The sequence below is a fragment of the Trichomycterus rosablanca genome, chromosome 4 (assembly GCF_030014385.1).
Source record: "Trichomycterus rosablanca isolate fTriRos1 chromosome 4, fTriRos1.hap1, whole genome shotgun sequence".
NCBI lineage: Eukaryota > Metazoa > Chordata > Actinopteri > Siluriformes > Trichomycteridae > Trichomycterus > Trichomycterus rosablanca.
This window is the reverse complement of record NC_085991.1, coordinates 27,314,097-27,333,248: the sequence shown is the minus strand read 5'-3', so window position 1 is coordinate 27,333,248 and position 19,152 is coordinate 27,314,097. Positions and strand designations below refer to the sequence as shown.

Below are 19,152 nucleotides of genomic sequence, written 5' to 3'. Positions count from 1 at the left end.
ATCTAATCTGAATTCTACACCAACACCAGTTCTTTACCACAGTGAATTTCCAAAATTATAGGACACCTTATAATTTGCAAACTACATTTTAAGCCTAGAATTTGGGTGTCATCAAGTAAAAATGCTGTATTCAAATTCTTTCTATATATAAGTCTAGTTTTTTCCAAAAAATATAACTGATTTTCTTTTTACCAGCCTCCCCTACAAATAAGTAAAGTATATAAAATTGACAAATGATTGGGAGGCACTTAAAAAAATTATTCTGTATTATTTATCATAACATTTATTCACTGTGATAATTGTATTTACTATATTTTATTAATGTATATCAACTTCAGAATATCATTTCGATAAAAAAAACTATGTATCTAGAAATCTATTTTCAATTATATTTAACAGGAATCAGTTAATTGTTTGGAATATTTTTGGCAATTTTGGTAACATATAAAATATATAAACATGTGTGTGAGTGGGGGTTTGTGTGCTTTCTATATTCTTGGTGTACAATTAAATAACAACTAAGTAACTCGACAGAACATACATTTTTGAAATGCCAAACGTTTGTCATTTTCCAAAAGGCACAAACAATCATGGAATGCTCACGGAATGTATCTTCATGAGCCAGCTAATTAGTATTCAAGTGAAGAATTCAGTGCTTTATTGTGGCACATAATGTTTGTGTAAGCATTACTGTGCTGTGTTAATATTGAGGCTATCTGGCACTGTTCTCAACCCCTGCCAGAGGTCATGGCTCACCTCTAGAGCCATCAGCCACCTACCCTAGCAAGCCAAGATAAAACCTCCAGGGCTTAGCTTTACCCTGCCAATCATTGTCCAAGTCCTGGAGTGTTATTCTGAAAAACAACAAATCCTTCAAAACAGCCAAAGCCCTGATGTTCCCTAACAACATAAATATAAACCAATGCAAACATTCTTACATGCCAGTTATAAAGCTTTCTGTATAAAACAAAAAATACATACATGTCCTAATTCAAAAGCACACCGAGATTAACCGTTCATCTGTCCATGAGACGAAAGCTAGGCCTTGGAACAAGACGTTTTCTAGCCAACGTACATGTTTGAGCCAAACTTGAAGACTGGAGTTTTGATACCTCAGAAGCATCAGGCCACAGTGGAGAGGCGGAGTGGTGGACAGGGAGTGGAGTGTAATAGACCAGGTCCATGTCCTCAAGGCAATCTTCAGCTACACGTGCGAGTTGAAGGAGGAGTTCGGGTGCAGCGGCCGTCTGCTTCGAAACGGCAGGAACCACAGGAGCTTCCAGCGGGTGCCAAACACTTCAGCCAGGGACTGCTGCCAGGACTGTCCTGCACTGCTGGGAGCCGGGCACAAACAAACCTTATTACTCATGAATGTCTTAGAACATGTCAGGACTGATGAGTAAGTTTAAATTATAAAGAAAAATCTAAACACCTACTTTATTTAAACGGTAAATACATGGTTTACTGTTATAAAAATATACATTTTCAATAAAACACACTTACATTCCTTCTGAGGAGTGAGACATTTTCTCTATAGTGGTTGTATCCTGTTAAAACACAAAAGCTGACTATAAAATATTTAATGGATTTTACAGATTTAATGGAACAATTTAATTTAAAAATTCCATAATTTTCCTTGTTGAATAAGCAACAATTTAATGTTATATTTTGCCCAAACCTGAAATGTACACATCCTTAGCTTATCTTAACAGTCCACCCAAAATCACAATTTACACAATTTTCTTCAATACCAAACAAAGGAAAATGTACAATTTGTTTTAAGTAAAATAAAAAATAACTGCCAATTAATTCAAGTATTTTTTTTTTTTACTTTTAATATATCCCAAATAAACATTAACTTTATATAATAGTTAATCCAAGAATAAAATAAAAAAATATATATTATATATCCAATGTTTTATATAAATATTGTGTAACCAAACATATCATTTAATCATTTCCACTGTACCAGATTAACAACTATTTTAACAATTATTTAACTGCACAGTCAAATATTTACACAATTCTTTTAACCCCATATATCAAATACTACCTATATAGAACTTTCCTATATCCATAATTATCAGTCTATGCAGTCATTCAGCCAAATTTTAAATTTACACAACTTTTCCTAAATACAGTCATTAAATTGTTATATTCAGCTAAAAAAGAAATGCTTTTCTTTTATATCAAATAAATTATATTTACTGGAACATCTTGGACAAAAGTAAAACAAAAACAACTTGCATTAAATTATGAATGACATTGGATGCATCCGTTTTTCCTCCACGGTTACACACGTTTTACTCACAGAATAAAGGTTTTATTATTGAATCAGGTGTATGACTCAATTAACAAAGTTTAGTAGCTGCAGAACAGCCATGTAGAAGAAACAATTCTATTAATCCCCTAGCATATTTGCATAGTACACTGCTCAAATAAGGGAACACTTAATCATCTTGCAAGAAGGTTTGCTGTGTCTTCTAGCACAGTCTCAAGAACATGGAGGAGATATCAAGACACGGGCCATTACAGAAGGAGAGCAGTAAAGGGCCAAAGAAGGGCATCAACTCAGCAGCAGGACAGAAGGAGGAACAGAAATGACCTCCAGCAAGCTATTGGTGTGCATATTCCTGACCAAACTGTCAGAAACAGACTTTATGGAAGGGGCTTGCGGGCCCAATGGCCTAGTGGGACCTGTGCTCAGTATCGTGCAGCTTGATTGGCATGCATCAGAGAACAGCAGAATTGGCAGGTCCACCACTGCCGCCCCGGTAACAAGACACAAAAAAAATCTGATCTGAAGATGCCATTTTGAACACTATGCTGCCTGCAACAACGTTGGTTCAGTGATGGTCTGGGGAGGCATGTACCAAGACGAAATCCTAAAAGCCATTGTAAGACCTTATGCTGGTTCACTGGGCCCCGAGTTCCTCCTGGTGCAGGACAATGCCCTGCCTCATGTGGCAGAAACTGTGTAGGCAGTTCCTGTAACCTGAATCAAACTGACAACCTATAGGATGTTATGCATCAGTGCATCCAACGGCAACAAGTTGCTCCACAGACTGTCCAGGAGCTCACTGATGCCCTGATCAAGGTCTGGGAGGAGATCCCACAGGACACCATTTGCTGTATTATCATGAGTGCATACAAACACACGATGGCCTTATAGTGGGACTCAGCAGATGGCAATACACTCTACTGAGTCACATTAGGAGTTGCCCTGATGAGATTCACACAAATTGGACCTGAAATTTGTATTTTTGGCATGACACTGAATCCAGGGCTCAGTGGGTTGATGATTTTGGTTTCCACTGACCGATGTGACATAATTTTGTTCTAATAAAAATTTATATCAGTAAAGATTTTCAGCTTCAAACATTCGTTCATTAAAATCTAATTATTTTTTTAAGTGTATTTCATCAGTCTGGTGACATCTGCCAGTAAAGCAGTGAAATTGCATGTTTGTTACATATTTTAGACTACAGCACAAAATGTGAAGCCGTTTGAATAACCAGAAAATATTTCAGCCACAGACTGAGCGTAGAGCTAGTGACTTCAGCTTTTATTTTTAAATTTTTGGTAAGAATTTCTTCAAATGAGTTGATACCACATAGAGCATAAATAAAATCTTGGAGGGAAAATCATACAAAAGAAAGCAATCATGTAGCTCTTTCAGATTAAAGATGCTCTTTACCGAAAATTTTTTTTTATTCCCACGCTAGGAATGAAAGACTCTACAGCATCCACCAAGACAAAAGAGAGACTGTAAAGCTGTCAGCATTCAGAAGCCCCTTGTGCCCTTTTCACCTTGCCAAGTTGGCAGGGGCAAATGGGGCATCTGCATGTGGACAATACGCCTGCATGCGTCTACTCACTGAACCCACTCCCTGCACGCCAGGTGAGGAGCGAGACACCCCAAATAAGGGACAAAAAAGAAGACAGGAGTCGATTATGTAAATAAAGTGAGGTTTGTTTTACCACTGAGGAGCTGTTTGTGGTAGAGAAAAAAATATAAGCAAGTGCATTAATAATACCTTTTTTGTAGCCTGTATTGTATCACAGCTACCAGACTGGTGAGGTGAGGACCAAAACAAGCAGCCATTACAAAGGGCTCATATGTAAACAAAACCTGTACGAGAGGGAGGTCAATCAAAGGTTACTTGGATAAAAAAATGAATTCAAGTTGTGGTAAAAAGTTGACGCCCACTATTTCCAATCTTCCAATGGGCAAATAGATAGATCATTAAATCAAAAAGGACTGTTCTATTCTGCATGCCACACACCTTAGAGCCACCAGAATAATGACTTCAATTTCTGTCAGCTTAGATACAAATTAGTCATCTTTAGTGTTGTATAAGGTGGCTGCACTCCACAGCTTTACAAATATAATGTAATGTAATGTAATGTAGAGTCACCCTGCATTTCTGAATTAAAGCATACAAGAGCTAATAGGAACAAAAATACACCCAGTACCCTTATGGAAATAGAGCATATTCACTGTTCTATAATTTCAGCTTTGTTTGTACCGGATAATAAAGGCATTTTCAGGTTTTAAGGGTTTCTCAAATAGTTTGTTTTTGTATTGCACATTTCTTTATTGCCTGAATAACCTGTGATGCTTATTTCAGTTTTAATAAAGACAGCAGTCGCACAGGTGTATGCATGTATGTGTCCTGTGGTATCTGTTACCAGCAGGTCCCAGTTTGTCTAGTCATAATGATTTGGCTCTTAGAACATTAACAAAGGTCTTTATGTCTTCCCGTATCTGCTGCATTTAAAACGTGTTCTATAAGAACCTGGCAACCAAACCATTTTTAATGGTTTAATTTTCCTTGACATGACATTTTTTTTACTTTCTGGTTACAAGGTCAAATATGTAAATAAAGCAAGAAAAGGATTTTTAGTGGCTTGTGATTTCAGAGTGTAAGACCAAAAAGCAAACCACTGCAGAGTATAACGTAATAACACAGTAATAGAGCTACATCTCCAGCATGCCCTGGTGCATCTCACCAGCAGATTTCTTCCCTAATCTATCATTTAACACAATTAAGATTTGTTTGCTCTGTGAGTACTGACAGTCAGAGGGGGTTGTGTTTTCAGGACTGTAAGCTGCTGTTCCAATACAAAAACAAGAGGCAGACAGAGGTAATGGGACGCAAGTGCATTAGATGTCTTTTGGGAGTTCTGGTTCATGAAGTAAGCTGCACTTTAGACACATGCTCTTCAGTGCCTAATTGTCTGAGTCAATGATAATTGTAATGCTATGAGAAGGATAAACAAAACGCAGTTTAACCGAATGCATAATATGGTTCAAGGCCACTTCATGACATTTTAGTTGCAGTTTTGTATGTGTATGTTAATGGTTATCATTTTTGTGTGGCATTTACTTCACTATATAGCTCAAGGGTTATATAAATATACAGGGGTTGGACAAAATAACTGAAACACCTGTCATTTTAGTGTGGGAGGTTTCATGGCTAAATTGGACCAGTCTGGTGGCCAATCTTTATTAATTGCACATTGCACCAGTAAGAGCAGAGTGTGAAGGTTCAATTAGCAGGGTAAGAGCACAGTTTTGCTCAAAATATTGCAATGCACACAATATTATGGGTGACATACCAGAGTTCAAAAGAGGACAAATTGTTGGTGCACGTGTTGCTGGCGCATCTGTGACCAAGACAGCAAGTCTTTGTGATGTATCAAGAGCCACGGTATCCAGGGTAATGTCAGCATACCACCAAGAAGGACAAACCACATCCAACAGGATTAACTGTGGACGCAAGAGGAAGCTGTCTGAAAGGGATGTTCGGGTGCTAACCCGGATTGTATCCAAAAAACATAAAACCACGGCTGCCCAAATCACGGCAGAATTAAATGTGCACCTCAACTCTCCTGTTTCCACCAGAACTGTCCGTCGGGAGCTCCACAGGGTCGATATACACGGCCGGGCTGCTATAGCCAAACCTTTGGTCACTCGTGCCAATGCCAAACGTCGGTTTCAATGGTGCAAGGAGCGCAAATCTTGGGCTGTGGACAATGTGAAACATGTATTGTTCTCTGATGAGTCCACCTTTACTGTTTTCCCCACATCCGGGAGAGTTACGGTGTGGAGAAGCCCCAAAGAAGCGTACCACCCAGACTGTTGCATGCCCAGAGTGAAGCATGGGGGTGGATCAGTGATGGTTTGGGCTGCCATATCATGGCATTCCCTTGGCCCAATACTTGTGCTAGATGGGCGCGTCACTGCCAAGGACTACCGAACCATTCTGGAGGACCATGTGCATCCAATGGCGGTGCCGTGTATCAGGATGACAATGCACCAATACACACAGCAAGACTGGTGAAAGATTGGTTTGATGAACATGAAAGTGAAGTTGAACATCTCCCATGGCCTGCACAGTCACCAGATCTAAATATTATTGAGCCACTTTGGGGTGTTTTGGAGAAGTGAGTCAGGAAACGTTTTCCTCCACCAGCATCACGTAGTGACCTGGCCACTATCCTGCAAGAAGAATGGCTTAAAATCCCTCTGACCACTGTGCAGGACTTGTATATGTCATTTCCAAGACGAATTGACGCTGTATTGGCCGCAAAAGGAGGCCCTACACCATACTAATAAATTATTGTGGTCTAAAACCAGGTGTTTCAGTTATTTTGTCCAACCCCTGTATATATACACAGTGCAACCTCGATTTAACGGACCTCCATTTAACAGATTTCGGATTTAAAGAACAAAATCTGGAAAATCAAATATCCGGTCCAATTGTTTAAAATTCCCGTGAGAACCGAACCAAGACCAGTAGTTCAGTAATTGTCCACTAGCTGGCGCATGTCATTGTTTGCATAAGTAATAGGTTTTGTTTTGCCAGGAGACTCGCTTTGTTCTCACCCTTTTATAGGTGTTTCATGCTTAATTTTTGCAAGTTCTAGTGCTTAGTTATGCACCAGCACTGCTTCAGAATCGCAATAATAGAGACTCCGAGTCCTCACTACATGATCACGGCAAAAAAACATCTCCACCACCACACAAGGTAAATGGAATTTCTCCCCAGTAGTACAGTGCGTATTACATTACAGAATACATGACACTCCGTCCATCATATGCCTTCACAGTGTAATGATGTAAATCTAATCTCATTTCGCTGTGTACAGGAAACTAAAACAGAATAAAGTGAATGAATAAAGGAAAACTGAGAGTGACTTACTGAAATGATTCCTGTGATCTGTGTATAGAAGAGGCTGCTCATTCCTCCAAACATAACCAATCCAATGAAACAAGACACACGCAACAGCGCCAATTCATGACGCACCATAAATAATTCCTAGAAAACAAATATAGAGAATGTATCTGAAAGATGACATTATTCCTAATTGTTGTTTATTTCACATGCACAGTAAAACAAATATGAAGTTTCTAAAGGGTTTATTTAACTATTGTTTCCAGCACTGATCGAATTATCTCTGTTTATTTGTCTGGCTCTCCTTATGCTCCAAACCCACACAATTCAGCGCATTCAACCCAACACCGAAAGTCAAGCTTTCCAAGAGATAACACCCATATCTCATTAGCACAGAAAATTCTGTGTGTATTCATCCAGCCTTTCGCTTTCAACTGGGTTTTATTTACCTACACACAATGTGACAACACAAAAACAGGAAATGAGATACAGGCTGGCAGCTGGTGCCAAGGAGATGGCTTGGTTGTTTCAGCTGTCATTGTGACTGCATTGATTAGTCTGGGCGAGGATAAGTGACGGTGAATTGATGCACAGGGCATAGACTAGTCATGTGATGCTAGTTCATTGCAGACACATTAATTTCACTTTATTTTTAGCAAAGTCTTTATCCTGGTCAGCGTCGCCACTGGGCACTGGACGGTGCACCAATCCATCGCAGGGTTTTAGCCACTCCCCTGAACCCTCAGACATAGCAAACCAAGTCTGTGTAAATACACCACTGATTCAAAGATTCGGGAGGCGCATCTTAGTGGTGGTGGGCTAGCGTAATGGACTGCAGCGCTACCCAGGCAGGCACTTCAATTTTCACTATAAGTAAGAAGTTAGAATCAGAAAGTTGAATGTATTTGTTTCTTTAAAAATAACAATAATTAAATGGATACAGTCTAGTGCATGTTTATAAATGGCCCTGGGTTCGATCCCCAGGTGGGGCGGTCCGGGTCCTTTCTGTGTGGAGTTTGCATGTTCTCCCCGCGTCCGAGTGGGTTTCCTCCGGGTGTTCCGGTTTCCTCCCACAGTCCAAAGACATACAAGTTAGGTGATATGGAGACACTAAATTGTCCAGGACTGTGTTTGATATAAACTTGTGAACTGATGAATCTTGTGTAATAAGTAACTATCAGTAACTGTCATGGATGTAACCAAAGTGTAAAACATGACGTTAAAATCCTAATAAACAAACAAACAAATTGGGATTATTTGTGATGGAATTTCAGTCTTTCAGTTCTTTTCAGAGAATATAAATGTGCAGATCGACTTCACACCTTACAGTAAGGATGGTGTAAACTGGCTGATGTGCCTTCCTAGATGTATGCTAGAACTCTTGCTAAAACCTTATTATCCTCTCAATATCAGGTACTGAGAGATTTCTGGTGATCTTACATGAACTGTATTAGCCACAGAGCACTATGTGATGCTCACCTTTAAGCACTGATTGTGTGATTTCACTAAAGGTAAAAGCTATACGTATACACTAAGCAGAGCCATGCAAGGCAAAAGTACCTCTATTGGAAGCACAGTCGGGTCTTTCTTACCTTGTCCACTGATACCAGAGGCTGAAAGTAGTAGTACTGGCAGAAGTCCAACACTAGAGTGTAAAGACTCAAAACCTGAGTGTAAAAACACAACTGAAGAAAGAGCCAGTGGTTGTCTTCCCCTACACAGTTATTAATCCTGCAAATACAAAACAGATATAAAACCGGGTTAGCACAGATATCCTACTAAAACCTACATGACCAACGACTGGTCAATAAAACCACGAACGAAGCGCTTGGGTGGCACAGCAGTCTAATGGGCTAGCCCACATATACAAACAAGTGCCAGAGGCCTGGCCAGACACATCTGGCCTTATCTAAGGAAGAGAATGGCAGTGACTTCTGTTGTCAGGTCAAGGCGCCTCTACAAGTGGCAGAGGAATACAAGACAAGTAGTGTATGTGCTGAGAATATTCCTATGAATCCGAATGCGCTAGCCTGTAATCCCCAGTGTTGCAGACAGAGGTCGCCAGAGGGCACAGGGAAATTGAGATTTGGCAAATAGGGTTCAAATATGTAAATTTAACATAATGCTACACAAACACAATGGTATTTCATTAAGAAAAGAAGGGACATATACATTTAGCATAAACTAGTTGCAAAATAGTTCTGGAAGAGAAGCCGAGGCAAATCTTAATTTAAATAGATGTAAAAAGATATGGGTACTTCTTCTCCCCACCCTCTCTCTGGACCATTACAGGTGATGACAAGCAGTCACGATTTACTGAGTCCAGACAGACTAAAGCCTTCTTTATCCGTACTGTACCACTCCGATTCGGGCTAGTGGTCACACGCTCCTTTAGTCATCTGATATCTTTATCCCACCATTTTAGTTTTCTATAGAAGCCTTATTAACTTCACACACATGCATACAGTTTGCCAAGAACACTGTCCGTAGCGTGAGGTTCTTTAAGGTGACACGTTAAGTCTGGGGTAAAAGGTCAAATTTAAAAAGTTCTTTTGGGTTTCTTCCAATCCTTTCTATAAAGGCTGAGCCAAATTATAATCCGATAGAGGCAATGGCCACGTTTAAGAATTGGGCTAATGTGTACATCTGGTTTGGGGTGTGCATGGTTGTTTGGAAGGGTAAACCAAGGTCAAAAATACCACAGAAAAGGCTTAACTAAATGTAGGGAAAAAGAACTGGCATTTACAGTTTACTTCATAAACTTACAGAGCGATTAAATAATTTGTTTATGGAATGTCACAAACAGCTACATTAAACTTACTACAGTGCTGCCTGGAAAATCTTGTCTTGACACCCTATGTACTCGTCTCTCAAGACCAGCCTGCAAGACACTCTTTTTTACCAACCTGTACCAAAGATCCCTTCTCTTACCAGGGACAGTGGTGGTCCATTCGCCGGACGCAGTGTCCACAGCGACTGCAGTGATGAGACCTTTTTGGCCTCATGAGGTTGCATTTATTGCACAACTCCCAGTGGTCACGTTCTACCAAAAAAACACAAAGAGAAACATCACAAACATATCACCACTGAAACCTGATCATGAGAGCCACGTTTTGAGGTACAATTAAGAAAAGTTAGGCTTTATTTCCTAATTAACCTGATTCATTGAGTCACACATGGACAAGCGTTTGTGTGCAGAATGCTTAAGCACTAACTTTTCACTACTTTCCAGCAGTAATGTGCATTTAATAAGAGTTCAAAATCATCATGATTTTCATGTTTTTACTACCGCTTTATCCTGGTCAGTGTCGCGGTGAGTCCAGTTTCCAGGGAAACACTGGGAACAATGCAGTATCACACACTGGACAGGACACCAACCCATTGCACTCACTGAGTCATTTGTGAGTACAACGTGGTGTTAAAACAGCACGGCTAAAGTATTTGAGTGAAATAAACAGTACATCACTGTCCTCTGCTGGTAAATGTGTAAAATGGCATAAAATCCTCCACGTATCTTTATTAATGTTCAAATGAAACCAGATCAAATCATCCAAATGAACAAGCAGGTGGTGTGCAACAGACCACAAAATGTAATTATATATATATATATATATATATATATATATATATATATATATATATATATATATATATATATATATATATATATATATACATATTGTTTCTGCAATAAGCAGCATTGGTTACATATCTACATAAAGTAAAACAAAACCCACAAATTTAGAATTTAGTGTTTGCAGCACAGTAAAAAATGTTGGGACAGGCATGTTTACCACGGTGTTAAATTAGCTTTCCTAATAAAGCCACACCGTTGTAATGTGTGCAAGAATGAGGCCTGGCACTGTCGTGCTGAAGGAGATACCACTTAGTGACAAACACAAACTACAAGACTGAAATTGTAAGTGTTAACATGTACTCATTCTCGAATTATGAGAAAAAACAGGTGTACAAAATTTTAGAACTAACAAAAACAAATATTACAAAATGTGGAATATGGGGATTTTGGACATGCCACGTTGAGTTACAGGGCTCTTTTTTAAGGCAAATAATTTAATCAAGTGCAACCCAAAAATCATCATACAAATCACCATTTTTGATTCAATAAAAACACTGAAAAGTCACTTTTGATCAAAAATTTAAGAAAATGCTGCAGATCATACATTCAAGCCAACAGGAAAACATGCTTTAAACATGTTTAGGATTGTTAGCCAGGTCTACCTTACCAGTTAAATGCTGCTATTTTACTTATATGCAAAGAACTTACTATTCCAAAAATATTATATATATATATACCTGCAAGTGGGATTTTAGGGTCCTGAGCGAGTCTTCCAGGATCAGCCGTGGAAGCCCTTAACAATGCAGACACACACAGGAGTGATGCTAGGTAGTAACCTAGAAACATAGAAAGAGAGAGGTTACTTTAAGCATTGTGGTGCTTAAAAAAAATACAATTCCATTGTTTTAATCAACCATCTCTTATGCAGGTGCCTTGACCAAATGAGGAACCCGTTAGAAAATCCTTCCCTAAAAATACAGCCAATAGTGTCGTGCCATGTGTGAGTGGCCGGGCCCAACTGCTACTTAAAACTTTACTGTGCAAAAAAGAAGCCTAATGTAAACCATGTCCCAAAGCAGCATCAAGTTCTCTGGGCTCAGAGGCATCTGGGATGGGCCTTCACACAATGAAAACGTGTATTGTGGTCAGACGAGTCAATATTTCAAATGTTTTGGGAAGAAATGGACATTGTTGCTAATTAGATTGTCCATCACATCTTTGGTCTGTAGCACACAAGTTCAAAATCAGGGGTCTGTCATGGTATGGAATTGTGTCCATACTTTGTGCTTTACACTTCTGTGATGGCAGCATTAATGCAAAAAAGTACATTGAGATTTTAGAGCAACATATGCTGCCATTAAGACGTCATCTTTTTCATCATTTCCCAGTATAAAAACCTGCTTAACCTATAATAACCGCACTAATGTTGTCAGGAAAAGCTTTGATATACTGGCTGCATTTAGATTAATTATTTAGTATGTGTAGTTAGTGATAATTAACTGGTTACTAATGACTCTGTATAAAATTTACATTCATTGTGTTGAATAGTCACCAAGCTACACAGTTTTTTATTAAACAAATAATTATATAAATGATAATTATATATAATATATAATAAACTCAAGATCAAAACTTGGATCTCAGAGAACTGGACCTCTGCACCACCCCTGGGCCCCAAAGCAGATGTATTCTAAAGGAATTGGCAGATACAATCATAAAAATATGAACACTTTTTATTGGGGCTTGTATTTTGATTGGGGCTCAGAGATGCATTTATAAAAAATGTTCACAAAGAATTGGATCAAATGGTAAGTCTACTTTCTGAGACATTCACTGTAATATTCAGGTCATTTATTAAAGTCTGTATTCATTGAATGCACTTGACTAAGCAACTTCTGCAGGGACTTTCCAAACAGGGCCGGCGCTAGGGGGGGGGCTGAGGGGGGCATTGCCCCCCCAAATTGTGTCTTTGCCCCTCCAAGCACAATGCAAGCAACGGCTATTTTTAAAATTATCTCTGAACCAATCACAAAAATGCATTTTGTTTAACAGTGTGAAGATATTTCCTTGCTTATTCCTGATTGGCTCTTTGAGTCATATAAAAATCGGCAGACTGCCCCAAACAGTTCAGTTCTGCAGTATATGTTCTGTTAGTGTGAGCGAGAGGCAGGTATACTGGTAAACACTTTTCTTTATATTTTAATTTCCCAATAATATAAATATTCTCACTCATTCCTATTTCCACGTTTGAATATTCTGAGTCTGTGTGTAGGTACATTTGTCAGCTTTGACTTAAATTTGTATTAAAGCCTTTCAAGAAATAGAGTTGTTCTATTAGTAATGGCAATTTAATTAAGGGGGCGTATTAAAATGAAATACAATTAGATAATCTTTTTTCTCCATTTACATAATCAACATGTATTTTTTAATCATTGGGTTTTAAGTTTAAGTTCGAAAACATGCATTTTTATTTCTTTACCTCATACATCACTTTAAGCCAGTATCAATAGCTTGGCTGTCATCATTCATGCACAAATCAAGCCTTGAATATATTTCTGGCTTCAAAAACATGACTATCAACATGCCCCCTCATTAGGTTTTACTGCCCCCCCAAGCAAAGCAGTCCAGAACCGGGGCTGTTTCCAAAGACCTAATATTATTAGAAATCCTGGTTGCCCCAGTCCAATTAATATGGATGTAAATATTTACCAATTCAAACTGAAATGTATATTCATTGTTTAAACTGAATGTGTTGAAGTGCGTAAACAACAAAAATTGTGACACTCTCCAGTTCCTTACATATCGCAGTATGCATATAATTCTAAACATTATTACAATCATATGGAAAATATTAGAGATGGAACGATCAATCGGCTATGAATCGGTCTCGGCCGATTTTTTATCAAAATATGCTATCGGCGATCGGCCGATATTTCCTAAAAGTAGCCGATCCGATCGTGTGATATATAAAAGATCACGTTAAGTTAACAGCTCAGTGGATTGATCCAGACTTTGAGCTACAAAGCACCAACCATCACATCACCATTCATCAACCATCGTACAGAAACCATCGTGAAAGCTCTTCACCACCTAAAATAACATCATTAACGTTGTGCATCATACATACGATGTAATTTTGCTGATTGTAATATTTACTTTAAAAAGATAATACAACCCGGTCACATCTGAGTCGATTCTATCAGCATGTTATATAAACTCCTGGTTCACTTTGGTAAATCGTGAGCGGTTCTTGCTTGTGATGTAGATGAGAACAGAAAACGTTACAGAGCCAATCAGAGGCAAAAGTTTATTCATTACCAAATTCGTTAGTTCAGGATCATCTGCTGAACTTTTAGTATCATCAGAAAACTTTTAGCTCCTTAGACGGAACGAGTCTGACTCGGTTACAGATCTGTGGTAATAGCAGTTTAATTAAGCTTTTTAATGAAGCTTTTTAATGTAAGAGAGTCACACAGAATGTTCTGTAGTAGCTGGTGTTTATTTAAAACCACGACATTAATTAATAACAGTAAACACGGCGAGATGACTGAGAAGAGAAACTTATCGACTCGTGAATCACTTTAAGCGATACAGTGAACAGATCATTTCTCTTAAAGGCACAAACACACACACGCTGCTCCGGTTTAAAGAGATCGGAATCGGTGCCAAAAACCCCGATCGGTACATCTCTAGAAAATATGCATGCTAATTTTAGGTCATATCATTCACTCACAGGCTACTAGTGCTCCAGGGATATGGCCTTCAGCGTAGTGTGGCAGCAGCACCAGCTTTGGAATGATAAAGCTGTTGTAGAGCCAGATAAACAGCACCATGCCCAGGCAGAACCAGCCCATGGGGTCCACCACAAAGTGCAGTCGCAGCTTCATCCTTCTTCATAACACGACTAGCCCAAGGACACAACGGACAATTCTTGATCCCGGATGGGGTCCTGACTTCAGATCAATGGCTGGACACTATGGTGAAATATAAATGGAAAATATTGATTGAGACAATAGCTGGATATAAAATATGCATCAAAGAGCAAGAGAAGAGCCATACTGGTGGTCGGGAGCTCTCAAATAGTAAAAACAAAGAAAATTGGCAGCAGATTAAAGGCACAATTGAAACACTGAATTAGGGTTTAATTAAGTCAGTTATTTTCTGTACAAATGCAGTAGCCAGCATCAAAAACTGAATTTCTATAATATACACTCAGTTACCTAAGTTTATATCTAAGGTTTATCTTCCAGTCAATGTTTGGACATGCCTACTTAGAACCACCAATAAAAAAACATCACTGATTTGATAAAAGCTAGCACTTATTTAACTTGGTTTATGTTTTTATAACTGATAATGTATAAAGATACTGATACTTTTTAAAATTACAAATGAAAGCTGTTTTGTGCCGGTTTGGAAACGGACTACATGTTAAACTTTGAACATGTGGACCTGTGTGTAACCTTTATTTAATTTTTTTGCAAATATAATGTAAATATTTTTCATCTAAACTGCTTAATTTCTTGTAACTAATAATAATTAAAGTTGTCAGGAAAATATTTAAAATCCAGACTGCATCTTTTTTCATTATTAGCCTGTCTATTTAGCACCTTCAATAAACAGTTTGCTAATGACTGTGTAAAATCCACATACTGAAAGCTAAACTGGTTCTGCTCAGAGTGTTTATGTATATCTTACTGATCTACTTTACTTGCACATTTACTGTGATACTGTTTTTAATAAATAAAGCATAAAGACTTTTTAATACTTTTTAAATGGTAAGACTAAATGCAATTGTTAGACAATTAGATAAAGACAATTAGAAATGTAATTGTTAGACAAAGGTGAGTTATTGACTACATTTTACTATCCCTTATACAAACTCTATTTGCAAATAAGCCTGTCATTTGTCAATCCTCTTAAATCTTTATTTAACTAACCAAAGTAGAAAGAAAAGATTTCCAAAGTTTTTACAGCATGATTAAAGGATTAAAATAAAAATGATCCAGGAATACGAGGAATTAGCCTTTACAAGCAATGATGGGTCATGGTTCACCACTCTGGGAGAGAACTTTAAAAGAGAATAGTTATTATTTATTATTAGGATTTTAAAGTCATGTGTTACACACTTTGGTTACATTCATGACAGAAACGGTAGTTACTCGTTACACAAGATTCATCAGTTCACAAGTTTAATGTCAAACACAGTCATGGACAATTTTGTATCTCCAATTAACCTCACTTGAATGTCTTTGGACTGTGGAAGGAAACAAGAGCTCCCGGAGGAAACCCCCACAGACACGGGGAGAACATGCAAACTCCACACAGAAAGGACCCGGACTGCCCCACCTGGGGATTAAACCCAGGACCTTCTTGCTGTGAGCTGACAGTGCTACCCACCAAGTCATCGTACTGCCCCAGAGAGAATTAAGAGAATTGCCATTCAGTTCAGAGAGAACATTTTTTCTTCCCTCAAATAATGTTCACAATATTATGAAAAGATTCATTGAATTTGAAGATCTCAGTTCATGTAGAGCAAAACCGGAAACCACTGTTGAATGTGCATGACCTTTCAGCACTCAAACCACATTGCATGAGAAACTGATCAAGTGCCACAGATGAAAAAAGTGCAACATGAAGAGGAGAATCATACAACAACGACCAGGGACTAATGAGCAGCTGAAGTCTTGTATAAGGTAAAAATGGACACAGATTTGTGTTGGAGGCATCAAATTGTACATGGTTTTATTTACAACATACAAAAATACAATACAATAACCGGTAAAAGACAGTAGAAATCTTTTCTTTCTACTTTCACATTCAACGCATTTAATTCCTGGCTTTGCTCTACATGGACTGAGATCTCTAAATTTAATTAATCTTTTCATAAAACACACACACACACACAGGTATATACTGTATATATATATACCAATCAGGCATAACATTATTTCTACACTCACTGTCCATTTTATCAGCTCGACTTACCATATAGAAGCACTTTGTAGTTCTACAATTACTGACTGTAGTCCATCTGTTTGCTTTCACCCTATTCTTCAATGGTCAGGACCCCCACAGGACCACCACAGAGCAGGTATTATTTAAGTGGTGGATGATTCTCAGCACTGCAGTGACACTGACACGGTGGTGGTGTGTTAGTGTGTGTTGTGCTGGTATGAGTGGATAAGACACAGCAGAGCTGCTGGAGTTTTTAAATACCGTGTCCACTCACTGTCCACTCTATTAGACACTCCTACCTAGTTGGTCCACCTTGTAGATGTAAAGTCAGAGACGATCGCTCATCTATTGCTGCTGTTTGTGTTGGTCATCTTGTAGACCTTCATCAGTGGTCACAAGACGCTGCCCACGGAGCGCTGTTGGCTGGATAATTTTGGTTGGTGGACTATGCTCAGTCCAGCAGTGACAGTGAGGTGTTTAAAAACTCCATCAGCGCTGCTGTGTCTGATCCACTCATACCAGCACAACACACTCTAACACACCACCACCATGTCAGTGTCACTGCAGTGCTGAGAATGACCCACCACCCAAATAATACCTGCTCTGTGGTGGTCCTGGGGGAGTCCTGACCTGACCATTGAAGAACAGCATGAAAGGGGGCTAACAAAGCATGCAGAGAAACAGATAGACTACAGTCAGTAATTGTAGAACTACAAAGTGCTTCTATATGGTAAGTGGAGCTGATAAAATGGACAGTACGGTAGAAACAAGGAGGTGGTTTTAATGTTATGGCTGATCGGTATATATATATATATATGGCCAATCTTCATTAATTGCACATTGCACCAGTAAGATCAGAGTGTGAAGGTTCAATTAGCAGGGTAAGAGCACAGATTTGCTCAAAATATTGCAATGCACACAACATTATGGGTGACATACCAGAGTTCAAAAGAGGACAAATTGTTGGTGCACGTCTTGCTGGCGCATCTGTGACCAAGACAGCAAGTCTTTGTGATGTATCAAGAGCCACGGTATCCAGGGTAATGTCAGTATACCACCAAGAAGGACAAACCACATCCAACAGGATTAACTGTGGACGCAAGAGGAAGCTGTCTGAAAGGGATGTTCGGGTGCTAACCCGGATTGTATCCAAAAAACATAAAACCACGGCTGCCCAAATCACGGCAGAATTAAATGTGCACCTCAACTCTCCTGTTTCCACCAGAACTGTCCGTCGGGAGCTCCACAGGGTCAATATACACGGCCGGGCTGCTATAGCCAAACCTTTGGTCACTCGTGCCAATGCCAAACGTCGGTTTCAATGGTGCAAGGAGCACAAATCTTGGGCTGTGGACAATGTGAAACATGTATTGTTCTCTGATGAGTCCACCTTTACTGTTTTCCCCACATCCGGGAGAGTTACGGTGTGGAGAAGCCCCAAAGAAGCGTACCACCCAGACTGTTGCATGCCCAGAGTGAAGCATGGGGGTGGATCAGTGATGGTTTGGGCTGCCATATCATGGCATTCCCTTGGCCCAATACTTGTGCTAGATGGGCGCGTCACTGCCAAGGACTACCGAACCATTCTGGAGGACCATGTGCATCCAATGGTTCAAACATTGTATCCTGAAGGCGGTGCCGTGTATCAGGATGACAATGCACCAATACACACAGCAAGACTGGTGAAAGATTGGTTTGATGAACATGAAAGTGAAGTTGAACATCTCCCATGGCCTGCACAGTCACCAGATCTAAATATTATTGAGCCACTTTGGGGTGTTTTGGAGAAGTGAGTCAGGAAACGTTTTCCTCCACCAGCATCACGTAGTGACCTGGCCACTATCCTGCAAGAAGAATGGCTTAAAATCCCTCTGACCACTGTGCAGGACTTGTATATTTCATTTCCAAGACGAATTGACGCTGTATTGGCCGCAAAATGAGGCCCTACACCATACTAATAAATTATTGTGGTCTAAAACCAGGTGTTTCAGTTATTTTGTCCAACCCCTGTATATACAACTGAATGTGAACTAAAGCGTTACATTCAAAACGCTCATGTTATCACAGTTCACATTCTCGTTTAGCACGCCTAACAGTATAAACTAACATGGCTGAGGTAAATGTTAGAGCTGAAGGGAAACAAGCTGTGCTCTTGTCTACATCTTAATCAAATATTTCACACTGAAGCGTCTGATTATGCTAACCGCAACCAAGCAACACCAACAACACCACGAGCCACACACAGCTAACACCAACTAGCTAACACTTTTCACTTTAAATACGATAACAAGGTGGAACCAGACACAGGAGAACATACAAAATACACCACATACTTACAGTTTTAACAGGTAAATGGTCGTTTTTAAAAAACTAAATCGATGAACTTACTGGTGACAGTTTGCATCCGACAGAAATCAGGAAAGCGTCTGTAGCTGCTCC

At 39.1% G+C, this 19,152-nt stretch overlaps 1 protein-coding gene across 1 annotated transcript; it reads right to left on the bottom strand.

The window, feature by feature from the left end:
• Positions 1 to 402: 402 nt before the first annotated feature.
• Positions 403 to 19,152, bottom strand: zdhhc21 (zinc finger DHHC-type palmitoyltransferase 21). Its single transcript, XM_062993148.1, has 8 exons — positions 19,102 to 19,152; positions 14,492 to 14,732; positions 11,496 to 11,594; positions 10,113 to 10,224; positions 8,774 to 8,912; positions 7,209 to 7,325; positions 1,504 to 1,547; positions 403 to 1,334 (listed from the first exon to the last, which is right to left on the bottom strand). Exons 2-8 carry the CDS (start codon positions 14,643 to 14,645, stop codon positions 1,205 to 1,207), a joined length of 795 nt encoding a protein of 264 aa, XP_062849218.1. The 5' UTR covers positions 14,646 to 14,732; positions 19,102 to 19,152; the 3' UTR covers positions 403 to 1,204.

Excerpts from the sequence above, each read along its gene's own strand:
- zdhhc21 (XM_062993148.1), bottom strand. The coding sequence starts at position 14,645 with ATGAAGCTGCGACTGCACTTTGTGGTGGACCCCATGGGCTGGTTCTGC. Across the intron at positions 8,913-10,112 it reads ATGGACCACCACTGTCCCTG|GATTAATAACTGTGTAGGGG; the intron begins GTAAGAGAAGGG and ends TTGTATTTGCAG. Across the intron at positions 1,335-1,503 it reads TCTCACTCCTCAGAAGGAAT|CAGTGCAGGACAGTCCTGGC; the intron begins GTAAGTGTGTTT and ends CCCGGCTCCCAG.